This window comes from Takifugu flavidus, chromosome 18, assembly GCF_003711565.1.
Source record: "Takifugu flavidus isolate HTHZ2018 chromosome 18, ASM371156v2, whole genome shotgun sequence".
Taxonomy (NCBI): Eukaryota; Metazoa; Chordata; class Actinopteri; order Tetraodontiformes; family Tetraodontidae; genus Takifugu; species Takifugu flavidus.
In genome coordinates, this window is record NC_079537.1 from 2,768,953 (window position 1) to 2,781,614 (window position 12,662).

The 12,662-nt window shown below is 43.2% G+C and overlaps 2 protein-coding genes across 2 annotated transcripts in view; one reads left to right on the forward strand and one right to left on the reverse strand.

Moving 5' to 3' along the window:
- caskin1 (CASK interacting protein 1) overlaps window positions 1–12,662 on the forward strand; it is a 209,578-nt gene that overhangs the window by 21,710 nt on the left and 175,206 nt on the right. The gene's annotated exons all lie outside the window — the stretch shown is intronic.
- The window catches only part of LOC130515506 (carbonic anhydrase-related protein 10-like), a 78,119-nt gene continuing 67,276 nt past the window's right edge, over window positions 1,820–12,662 (reverse strand). The window contains exons 7-9 of the mRNA XM_057015824.1: window positions 12,427–12,581; window positions 9,337–9,511; window positions 1,820–4,203 (exon numbers count right to left, since the gene is read on the reverse strand). Coding sequence (XP_056871804.1) covers window positions 4,181–4,203; window positions 9,337–9,511; window positions 12,427–12,581 — 353 coding nt within the window. The 3' untranslated portion in view covers window positions 1,820–4,180. The remainder of the gene's footprint in view (window positions 4,204–9,336; window positions 9,512–12,426; window positions 12,582–12,662) is intronic.

Here is a 12,662-nt window from a genome sequence, read left to right on the forward strand (position 1 = left end):
TCTGTTAATAAGAATGATCTACACGATCTTACACGGTGTCATTTTTCCAATATCTTGGATTTCCCCTGCATCAATCGCTTGGGTTAAAGCATGGAACAGCTAAACACATCCCTCCACAGGGCACGTTTGGCAGCATCTGTTTCGGCAGAACACTGCGAACTGTTATGCAGCCACGTAAGACTCCGCACTTTATAAGTGGGACTCGGAATAGCGGAGTGATCTGTTACATAACATGGGGTTTCCTTTGGGTTGAGGGCGAATACAGTAGATATCACATCTCAGCACAACAATTCTCGTGTAGTTTGGAGCACGTGCTTATGTAATCGAGGAGGAAGGTTTGCAGAATGTGCTCAGCAGCACCACCAGCTGAAAACCTCCATCATATACTCAGCAATAGATACATTCCTATTCTGCAATGTATATCTGTATTTATCCTTATTGCCTCTTTTTCTTGTTAGTTAGGCAGAATTGTCTTTGCTTCGGTATCAAGGTTCCATCCTTGATGTCTGCAGACACCAGTCCTATTAGCTTCGGACAATGACCTTACTATCTCATTGCAGCTGGGAGGACGATTCGCTCCTCCATGTCTGATCCGTAGATTCTGAGCCAGAGGGCGGCGAGTTGCCGAGTTAACACCAGAGAAGGGTTCGTGATGATAAGGGGATTGGTGTAGCACGGTGTTGTGGAAGCGGAACCGGAAGTCTTTGGCTTTTCAATCTGTGGTCCACCTCTCACATATGACTGTGAGCTGTGGGCGCTGACCTTAATTGGCGAGTGCTCGCGAATGCATGTTGACTGAAACGAGCTTCCCCCGAGGCCGGCTGAGCTGAAGCACAAAGTTGCTTATAAATAACACACCATTAAGCTCCACGTGTGCTGCGCGAGATGAGGTTCCCCCCTCCAACAAACATCACAATGGCTGAAAAGAAATTATTCCACCTGCAAAACATGTACCAAAAGAGGCTGCTACACCTGTCGTCAATGTTTAATGCATGTGTGCTTTTATAATGTGCACAAGGCTGTGAATGGACCGTCAAGGCAGCAGCTAACAATGGAAGAAATATATATATATATATATATATTTGGTCTTTATGTAAAGTGAGCGCATACACACACCTGGATCAGATCCTTTAGCACTCTTTTACCTGTGCTGTAACATTCTGCTTCCATTGCTCTCATCTCTCCACTCTTGTTTTTTGATTGAACGATTAATGCTGCAACCTGCAGGTAAAGGTCTGCTGTTAGTCGCGTGTCTGACCTACTTTCCTTTTCTGTGGTAGAACTTATATAACCTTGTCCTAAACTGTCTGCCGGGTGCTTGTTTTGTTTTCTATCAAATCTGGCATTATCATTCTCATCTCTAATGAGATGGAGCTGACATCAATCCTGCTGCATTTTATTGTTCTAATGAGGAAGCAATGACAGGGTTTTGTAGTAATTTTCATTGTGACATTTACCAACAATTTGTATTCCGAGCCATGTTTGACGAATATGTGAAAAATCTTTGAGACAAGCCCCCGAGGACTGAGAGGCACAAATAAACTGGCACAAAGTTATGAGCCAATTCTGACTTCAGATTTCCGGGGGGATGACGAGATGTTACTCGCTGCCAGTCTCTGAAGGGGTTTGCATCTAAAGCTGGCTTTTGTTCAATCTTTCCACTCTGCTTTGATTTACAACTTTAAGCCATAATAACGTTAATGATTCTTGCCCGAAAAGGTGTAAACATCCAGCGTTATCGAGTGAATTCATACTCACCGGGCGCCGTCCCACGCACCGCTTATGTTTTATGGTGGTGCAATAATGCTGATTTCAGACCTCACATTTCAAATCTTTCTTTAATAACACAGAAACAGCAAACATACAGTGTTGTGTTGGTGCTGAGCTGTTATATACCTACTGAAGGTCACCCATTCACTGCGTGGAACAGAGCACCTCGTTCAGCTCAAACTAATGGAGACCTGACTAATAAATGCGGGCTGTCTGGGTTCAGCTTGTCTGATTCGCAAGGACACGTGTTAACAAAAGCCTGCCTGTGGTTTTGTCCTATTTCTGATGCACAGATGCTTGTGTGGCACCGGTAAGAGCACCAAGGCCTTAGGCGGTTTTGGAGAGACATAACGCTTTGGCAACTCCAACTAAAACCACAACATTGAGTGAAGCAAGTGTTTTATGGCGATTCATGGCTTTAATAGCTATTACAAACATAACTTTCTTCAACGTGTTCAAAATTGTCTTGAAATATCATTTTAAAAATGGGACTTAAATTAGACTGTAATATTCCAGCCTGGTCTCGCCCTGTGGCGGACAAATAACACACCATTAAGCTGCGCATGTAGTCATCGTTGAGAACAAAATATTGGTTAAAGAGCAAACAAGTTCACGCATGGCGACAGTTGGGATGGTGGATAGGGGCCGCTGACATTAAACAAAGATTTAAGACGCGTCTCCACATAATGCCACTGTACACAAATGAAGCCAAAAGCATATTAGATCAGCCAGAATTTGCACAAACAGTAGACAATTGGGTTCCAACCTGAATAATACCCACCCAACTCAATATCATGCAGGGCTCAGATGTCAAGTATCACCTTTTCCTTCTGTTCTATAGAATAAAATAACAAGTAAAAGCAACAAAAACATGTGGCCGTACACTATAGTCAGGTCCATAAGTGTTTGGACAGTGGCACCTTTTGGCCTCTACTGAAAACCAAAATTAATTCTAGGGTCAACGTAAGAGAACGTACAAAAATATGGCACTTACTGTTTTCGGAGTTACAAGTATTTAATTCAGATTCCCTCCACTTTCATCACAGCAAATGTACTCAAAATCATGTCACTGTCCAAATATTTACACACCTGCCGCCTAAACTGACAAAAAGTTCTTTTATGAATCAAAATATTTTGGTTTCAGTGTACGAACATTCTCATTGTTGTGAGTTGAACATATATAGCCCAGACCCCCCCACGATTTTTACTCCTTAAACCTGCACCATGGGTGGCGCGACGGTGTCAGCCGTCCTCCACGTTTAAGACCCTGTACAGACTAACGAGATATTTTGCATTTTCAACGGCGAGCAAGTTCAGAAATGAATAGTTTAACTCTTTATTTTCATCATGTTTTAGGAAATATAGTCCAAATAAACAGGAGGCAGGATGAGACAATCAAAAGATAAACATCTGTTAATGTGGACAGGGTCTAAAACGTGTCAGAGAAATAGCAACAGCCGCTTTAATTAACATGTGAAGTAGCTTTAGAAAAGATGTGCTATTGGGACGCAAGCGACCGTTATGTCCTGCTTTTCTCTCTCCAGCTGTGCTTTATTGTGGCTCCACGTTACAATTCAATAACGGCTGCTTGGACAGCGGTGCGACAGTCCATCTCAACTGTTTTTGTGGAATCCGACCTTCGCTGGAAGTCTTTTCATCAAACAATGGCGGGGAGCATCTGGCGCCCGCTGTGTGCGCTGCTCTTCACGGCAGACTCAGTCCTGTTATCATTGTCGACGTCTTTCGAGTCAGTCTCTCAAGAAAAGTGAGCAATCGCAAAATCATGCAAAATGAGTGACCCCCCTGAACTTTCCAGACCTGTGTAGTTGTCGCAGACGCACTCCCCCCCCCCCCCCCCACACTCCCACTCAATGGAACCTTGGAACGGCATCATTCACATTACTGCTGAAAATGACATTCTTTAGTCACTGCCATTTCACAATGGTCGACGCTTCTTTGTCGCCAGTGGTTCTGACGACCAGTGGAAACGACGGTGTTTCCTGCAGGCTGTAGCTGAAGGCCGTGCATGTGTCCGAGCAACAATCCCGGCCTATCAGAGTGTACCGTCTGCTGAAAACATCGATCGTTTTATGAAACCCGCTGAAGCGCATGAAAGAGTCTTTACATCTCTGATGTTTGTGAGCTCACAACACGAATAAATTAAAAAAAGAACATACAGTGATCACACGAGGGTCCTTAACACACTATATCACACTCCTGGACCCGGTGCGCGGCCTCCCAGCCTGTCCACGTGAGTTGTGTTATGAGTCTTCACATGTAGGAGGAGTGTTCGCACAGTTCAGATGGATCGGCAAGGTTGGTGAGTCTCTGTTTTGTTCTGCAGTATGAAATTGTCTTCTACACTCTGGCGCTGCTCCCTGGGCGCTGCAGTTTGACATGGGTTTATCTCTTACTTCAGAAGCCACTGATTCACTGAGGAAGAGAAGAGATAGAGGAGGAAATTAGTACAAAAGGGTAAACAGGGTGTGCTAACAGAACAAAGCTCTGCCTCAGGTTTTTCAGAAGTTATTACTGAGCACTTCAACTTTTTTTCCCCATCTTTTTAAGTTTCATTTCCTTTCTGGCATAATGAAGTGATGTTTATTAGGTTTCAAATTGGAAGATTGCTTTTAGTACAATGGAATCAATTATTCTGCACAGGATCGGCCGAAGGGAGCAGGAAGCCATTGATTTTGCTCTTCTTTTTTCAGGTGATGTTTTCAGCGGGTTTCTCAGCGATGCTGACGCATCAGATCTGAGTGAGACGGCCCGGTAGTGCCAGTCAACAGCGAATCTCAGTTGCGGCTCCAAAGATTAAACACAGTCTGCATTGACTGTGTTTAATCTTAAGGAACATTTTTGCATTATGTGACGACCCTGTTGTGATGGGTTCTGTCTGTCCTGTCCTGACAGCTGTCTTGACACTATCCTGTAATCTTGGGTTGTCAGTTTTTAATCAGATTAATCACAGAGAAGGTGTGAATCAATCATGATTAATCCCGATTTAAAAAGGTGCCCGATAGATTCCGCTTCCTCCATTGGTGTAGGAATATAAAGAAAAATGGCAACACACACATTTATCCAACTAGTTCACTTAACCTTAAGCCCAAAAAGCAAATTTATTTAGCTGAGATGTAGTAGTAGTCCAGCTAATACTGCTTGAGTGAAACAAAGCTCTTGCCCACAGTTGCACAAATCATTATGTACTTATTCATCCCTCCCCTCATCTTGTACATAAACTAATCATATGTGCCAGGGGGTTCTTCTGGATCATTATTATTATTTAAAAAAATCACTCCTCTTGGCTCTGCTTCCGTTCAGCTACATCATTAACATGATGGGTTGCAAATGCCTTAATTGTGTTAAACAAATGACAGCATTAATTCCAAAAATTACCACCCTGTGTACATGTTAATTAACTTTTTCAGGGCCAAATGCATTAGATGTTGCTTCATGGAGTATAAATACATGTGGCTTGTGGACCTTTAGATCCAAAAGGTACTATATAGACTATATACAGTATAAGCTATATGCAACATGTTTCTACATATGACAGATGCTGGTAGGTTTATTACTGCATCATCAAATCAGTCGTGCGTGTTATATTTGATTCAGATATCATGTGCATTAGAAATTTGTTGATAACTGAATCAGATATTAAAGATTCCTGTAATTTGTTGTGTCAAAAAACTACCAAAATGGATTTTTGCTCGCCTCACATTAATCAGACTTATTGTGCAGCAATGTAACACTGAATAAACACTAAAAATCAATATCTTTCTCAATAGTTAATATCACCTAAACTCTCACAAAGAAAAGGAGAGAAGGTTCAGCATGAAACAGCCGTTAAAAGGACGGAGCGAAGCAAGACGCAAATGAACTCGATAGAGGAATACATTCGTTTGTTTCCGTCTTCTGTCTTCCGTTTTCCTCTCCCCTGAGGAGGCTGACCCTGAAGAACACCTCAGCACCACATGTCTCAAAACTTTTCCATGCGCAGCAGTCATCCTTATTCCCACGTTAGCGCAGCTCTCGCTTTCATCATCTGCAGTTTCATCTCTGAGGAGAATGCAGTAATGTTCAACCACTTATCCTGCAATTTCAGCTCAGGGAGTAGTTCAATTACTTTGCCAGGGCCCCTTCTGCAATGGTATCTGTACTCAAATCAAAAAAGTCTAAACGGGCACAGTTAGGAAGTTTTTTGCACAGGAGTTAAAGCTGCTACGTTAACTCTCAGCAGTAACGCATTTACTTACGTGTACATTGTGTACGTGCACATTGTGCAATAAATACTGATTACATGTTAATTTAAAGCCAAATACCAGTTTTATAGTAGTCAAATGGGAGAAGCATTATGCATTAGCATAGGCTTTCATCTTAGCCAGCCTGTCATGCTAGAAACATTCCGATACGTCTACCTCTCCCCCCAGATCCAACTTACTGAAAGTAGAAGTGAAGACCCAGCATTGAGAGGGTCAGGTAGTCTAATGTCTCTCCATCCTCTATAAGGGACGGCAGCACTTTCTTAGAAAGAACCACCAGACGAGTGGCTCAATTTTAAAACATTAAGGAGTGTACAGTATATATATATATAAGACCAACGAACTACTGAATCTACATTACCAACAGGGGAGGTTGATTCATGCTCATTCTCCTCTGCATGGAGACTGAAGTACCCGAGGACAGAATGAAATAATATTACCTCCATCTAGAAGGTTCTGTTCCTGGTGGTGATTGCCTGTCTTCTGGAAATTTGACATTAGAACTACTGCAACAATTTCAAGGTCTGTTATTTTTATTTTTTTAACCATAGTTTGGAATCCTCTAAATTTTTAAAAATGGGCTGTGGCTGAAGGAATTTCCTTAAAACAACTCAAAAAGGCTGTCTTGTTAGAGCTTTTAATTGGAGTATATGTCCAGGATAGAACAGACTCAATTTCCTGACTCCAGCAGGAAAATGTCACTTACTGACATACTGGAACTTTTCTTTAGCCGACAGTTTGTCACATTAATGCTGGTCCACCTGGGGGAGAAAGCCGGGGACGGCCAGGAAGGGACCAAGGATGGGGCAGTTTTGGGACCAAGCTGAGGCATAACCCTACAGGAATGATTTAATTCCCAACAGGATGTGTTAGTCCTTTTCAGAATTCCAACTTTTCAGCCCTCTAAAATGAATTGGATGACACAACACCTGTGATCTCCATCATCAGTTTACTGCTGCTGAACCAACACAAACGTAAAACTTTAGGCTCGGAAGTTACGCTGTTCCGGAAACTGCAAGGACTAGTTTGCCTGTTCCTCTAACTGGATCTATACATTACCAGGATAGATTTCCCTGCACAAGTGGAAAAAGTGTTTCTTTCCAAGTCTTCCTGGGGAACTTGCAGCTCTCTGCTTTGCGCCCGGGTAAACAGACACTCCTGTTGGCGGCTGTAGATTATAACTGACCATTATCAGAGGCAAGGAGAGGCTGTGGAATCTGTTTGTTGCGATGAGAACACCGCTCATATGGATCGATGACAAAGACAGAGAGAAGCGTGAGCGCACAAGGACTCCTACACTCACAACACTTCCGCGATTGTTGTGTGCGCCGCTCTAACAACAGTCGGCTCACCTACACACTCCCCGTCCTCTCTGCACAAACGGCAAGCGCACATCTTTTATCATCGTTATTCCTGTCTTTCCTTCGCGCTGGGCTTCCAGGAGATCGCTCCCTCGCTGCCGCTCTGTGTTTTCACATTCTGGAGTCTGCTGACATGGTGCCACGCTCAGCTGACCCCTGCCCCTCCACTTCAGGTGCTTTTAATGATCTGCTGTAGCTCTGAGGACCTTCCTTAGGCTGGAACTACGGTCCGACTGCTCTGCGTCTGCCAGCAGGTGAAACTCTCCTGAGTGTTTTACAAAGCCAAAATCTGTCTGCTGCAAAAACCGAGGGCGCGATCTACGGTTGCCATGGTGGAAACTAACGTTCTGTTTTTTGATATCTTTTAATGGATCAGATGACCACTTAGGCTGTTCCCCCCAACCCCCCCCCCCCCACATTTTCACTGTTTGGGATTGCTTACTTTCAACTAATCGTTCAGACATTTAAAAAGACAGTTAAAGGCAGAACAGCGGTGCAGTGGAGTTTACATGTTCTCCCGATGTCAGTGCGGGTTTTCTCTGGTACCAGTCCAAAGAATGTGTTATGGTGACTGTAAATCGACTTTAGTTGTGAGCGTGAATGGTTGTTTTTTCTCTTTTTTATAGATGATAGCCCTGTGATGAGCTGTCCATGGTGTAGCCCACCTCTCACCTGAATGCAGCTGGGACCTGGTTAAGGTATAAGGCCAAGGGATAAAGCAGTAAATGATGGATGGATCCAATTAAAGGCGTGATGTGAAAAGTATTTTACTGTTGAGTTTTCCTTCTCAGGTTGCCAGTTCCAGTTGATGGCTAAGCCCAGTGTCAGGGTTTGACACCCTTCTTACGGTTACACCGAATACTTCATTTGAAATTGGAAAGTTATCCAAGTCGCCTCTGGCAAAGCCTGAAGAGCCAAAATCAGGAGTCCAGGGCCAATATTCTCATTATTGCTCTGCTTTGCAAAAATAGTGCTAATGTCTGAAAATGTCCTTAAGAGGTTTGGATATGGATATGTCAGAGGGCTCAAGACAAAGGTATATTTAAGCAGGATCCCACGCCAGCACCTACTGTTGCCATGCAGAACCCCAAGGCTGGTGTGAAGGCTGCATAAAAGTTTACTCAACAGACAGATTATCAAAACTGAAGCAGCTTTCACAATAGAAGCCAACTACTGGAGGGAAGAAGCTGATTTGTACTGAAACCCACCTGGAGCATGCACAGGATTAACAATGCCCTGTAAACACCTGTAGACAACCGGCTCACAACCTCTTTCAGATTTGTGTACAGCTAAAATAATAGCCTTTAGAGGATTTACTCTATTAACTCTAATAGTGGTATAAAAAGATATTAAATATACAATAAGATAATAATCGCTTTGTCCAGAATTTTGGCTTTTAACCAATAACTATTATTTCTTTTATAATCATTATTCAGTAAGTGGACAGAAAACATATCAGTCAAGCAAGTAATTCATTATATCTTAATATGTTCAGAAAATGTAAGTTATTCCCCAAATGTTAAGGTTTGTTTCATTTTTATTGTTTTAGGCATCACGTGTCTGCAGGGCTGGTTAGCATGTTAGCTGTCGCTGAAGACGTGAATGTTGGCGACAAAAAACCCCCCCAAAATGTTCCTTAAAAAACCGAAGCTGCAACTTGTCATTGAAACCCCACCAGCATGTCCTTGCAGCGGGACGTCACAACGTGCGTGTGTGTGTGTGTGTGTGTGTGTGTGTGTGCTACTGCAGAAAGTACCGGCTGTTTGTCAAATGAGGCGGTTGAGGTCAGTGGTGAGTTTTGATAAAATATACCTGCTTTCTTAGCAGAGCTGAGACTTTTTAGATTTAAAATGAACGAAAATGCTCTCATTTCTTGTACATTAGAATGTCTTTGTAATACAATACACACACACACACAGACACACGCACACACACTGCGTTACCTCTGTACTGTGGGCGGAGGGCGCGGTTGTTGGGACAGTTGCGGCCCTGCTTGCTGAAGTTGATGTTGGTGCGGATGCAGCGCTGCAGCAGAGGCTGAGTGGGCCGGATGTTGTCACTCATGCTCAGGAAGATCTTATAGGGCTCGTTCTGACTGAGGAGGCGCAGAGAGTGCATCTGTGGAGAGGAGAGGAGAGGAGAGGAGAGGAGAGGAGGGGAGGGGAGGAGGGGAGAGGAGGGGAGAGGAGAGCAGAGGGGAGGGGAAGGGAGAGGAGAGGAGAGGAGAGGAGAGGAGAGGAGGGGAGGGGAGAGGAGAGGAGAGGAGAGGAGAGGAGAGGAGAGGAGAGGAGGGGAGAGGAGAGGAGGGGAGGAGAGGGGAGGGGAGGGAGGGGAGAGGAGGAGAGGAGAGGGGAGGGGAGAGGAGAGGGGAGGGGAGGGGAGAGGAGAGGAGAGGAGAGGAGAGGAGAGGAGGGGAGGGGAGAGGAGAGGGGAGGGGAGGGGAGGAGGGGAGGAGGAGAGGAGAGGAGAGGAGGGGAGGGGAGAAATATTCACTTGGGCTGTTGCGTGTGCTGTTGAGGGTAACTATTGAGGGTTTTGGTTCTTGCTAAACTTCCTCTGAGGGGGGAATTTTTGCACCAGAGTCAGAGAAAGGTGCTTTGAATAAAATACATTTTGTGGGGAATGAAATTATTTATGTTTCTTTCATAATGAAAAGCCCGGATTCTGATAAAAAGTGACCTGACTTGTGTTGTTTATTTGATAGATTTTCAGCAAGATCATCTTTCACTCAGTTTTTAAAATGTATTTGATGAAACTCTTTGGTTCTACACGCTGCAGGAATGATAAAAACACATTATGTGGCCTTTAATTTATGATGAACCATTAGAACTGTGGCTGTTATTAATGACCCAAGAATTTATTTATTATGAAATGAATGTAGGTGTATATTAATAATGAGGTACTTTATCACTCACGTATACACTTCTACAGAGACTTTTGACCTTTATGTTTAACCCATATTTGTGTGTTAGACCTTTGTGAACCAGATCAGGCTGGTAAATCAGGGCCTTGGATTAATATTGCTTGTTTTGGGACGTGAGAGAGCACAGAATATAAATAAATAATCACGGAAACTGCTCAGGAAGACCTGAGGCCAGGCAACAGCGCTAACCACCGAGAGCTGAGCGTGGCCACAGTCGGAGAATGTAACGGGCTACAGTTACCGTCATATGGCGTCGTCACGTATTCCACACAACCGCACTCAGCAGAACCTTAACAAGACTTCCTGACAACACTGTAGCTGCACGTCCACCCTCGTCTCTGTGGGATTTCCTCCTCTTCTATCGCTGAGAAATCCTGCGCTCATTATGGTTATTCTAATCCCTGGGCAGCAGATTATGAGTTGCTTCCAGATTACTGCTGCCAGGAGCTGTCTGTCAGTCAGAGACAGCCCTCAGCATCTATCCATCTATCTATCTATCTATCTATCTATCTATCTATCTATCTATCTATCTATCTATCTATCTATCTATCTATCTATCTATCTATCTATCTATTATCTATCTATCTATCTATCTATCTATCTATCTATCTATCTATCTTCTTAATGGGATTACATGCTAATTGTCACTGTAACAGGAAAATGAAATAATCTACAGCATTTCAGGAGTATTTCAAAATGGCAGAAAATCAAAATGCAACCAAGTGTGTTAGAAAGTAGGACGGCGAAGGAAAGGTTGAAGGATGAGGAAGAAGAGAGGAAGTTTAGAGGAAGATGTCACACAAGTGAGAACAAAGCATGTGTGAGAAGGGTTGGGGGGGTTGGTAAGAGCGAGGAAATGGCAGTGTGGGTGTCGACTGCACGCAGGTGAGCACTGTGCATGATTGTTAAGTGTGCACTCTGACACGGAGCTTCTTGATTTGAAGAGTCGGATGAGGGGATGATCAATTGCTCTGCTCCTTGGGGCAGAATTACACCGCCAACACAAAGGAGTGATACCATCAGCCACAAGTGTGTAAAGTTTGGTGCAATTAGGAAAGAATTTGCTGAGTTCTGGCTAAACAAAATGATTTACTCACCTTATTCTCAAGGGCATACTCTCAAGTAAGCTAACAGAGGTAGCTATTAGCGGTATTTAGGCCACATCTGTGATGTCTACAGAAGCCCCTGCTAAAATCACTTAATTTAGCAGCATATTTATCAGATTTAGCCAATATTTCCTTTGATGCTTTTAAAGTGAGAGAATAAAAATTACCAGCCAAAACCCTGATGATGTCAATAACTGCACTAACTTTATTTTCAAATATACAGCTAACGTGCATTTATTATTTGGCTATGATTGGGCTATGAGACAAAACCTACTACTCTTAATGCTGAAGGTAAGTCCCAGTTCTGGCTGTGTTGTTTCTATAAAGAATATGTCTAGTCTTTATTCCTGCTGTATAATCCAATTGTTGCTGGTACAAAATCAGAGTAAGTAACGATGTAATGCCCAATGTCTAATTTTACTTTAAAAACCTCTGATTTTCAGACTGTTTAAATGTCATTTTCAGGGAGGTTTTCATGACTGGTCAATTTCCACTCCCCTCAAATCATTTGGAAAAGTGCATTAGAATTTCTACATGACCTCTGGTGTCAAAATCCAGCGTTTGGAGTGTGTAATTGATAGATTTATGAGCCTTAAGCACAACTGCTTATTTCGGTTGTGATGCAATGGCAGCATATAGAAACCACTCTATATACACCGATAAACAGACATCTATTTGTAACTTTTAACAACTAAAAAATACCTCATCCAGCCATAAAATCTTTAAAAATGCTGTATCTAATATCTGCACCAGTATCATTAGCATAACCAGCAATGGGCGAGGACAGAAGGGTTTAACCTTTGACCCCCAGATTGATCAATCATGATCAATTTCCTGTCGAGTCAAAGTTCGTTCCGATAAAACATCATCAAGAAGGGAGGCTTTTTCTATAAAGCTGACATTACTGAGAGGTCAAATTAAACCCGTGGCTGTCCACATGTATTAAATGATGGTTGTAACCCGACACTCCATCACTGTTTCAGAGCTGTCCTTCACCCCGATACCTGCATCTGCGTCACGTAGATGGGTTTGTTGATGAGGATCCAAGTGGAGGTCTCGTAGCAAGGAGGGATGGTGATGGAGCCCTCGTAAGTGATATAGCGCGTGGTGTCAGGATAAAGGTCGGCAATATTCAGGCCCATCAAAAGGAAAGCATCATCTAGAGAGAGAGAGAGAGAGAGAGAGAGACAGGCTAAAGTAGCAGTGCCTTGTGGGAATGTTTACCGGTATGTTACAACCA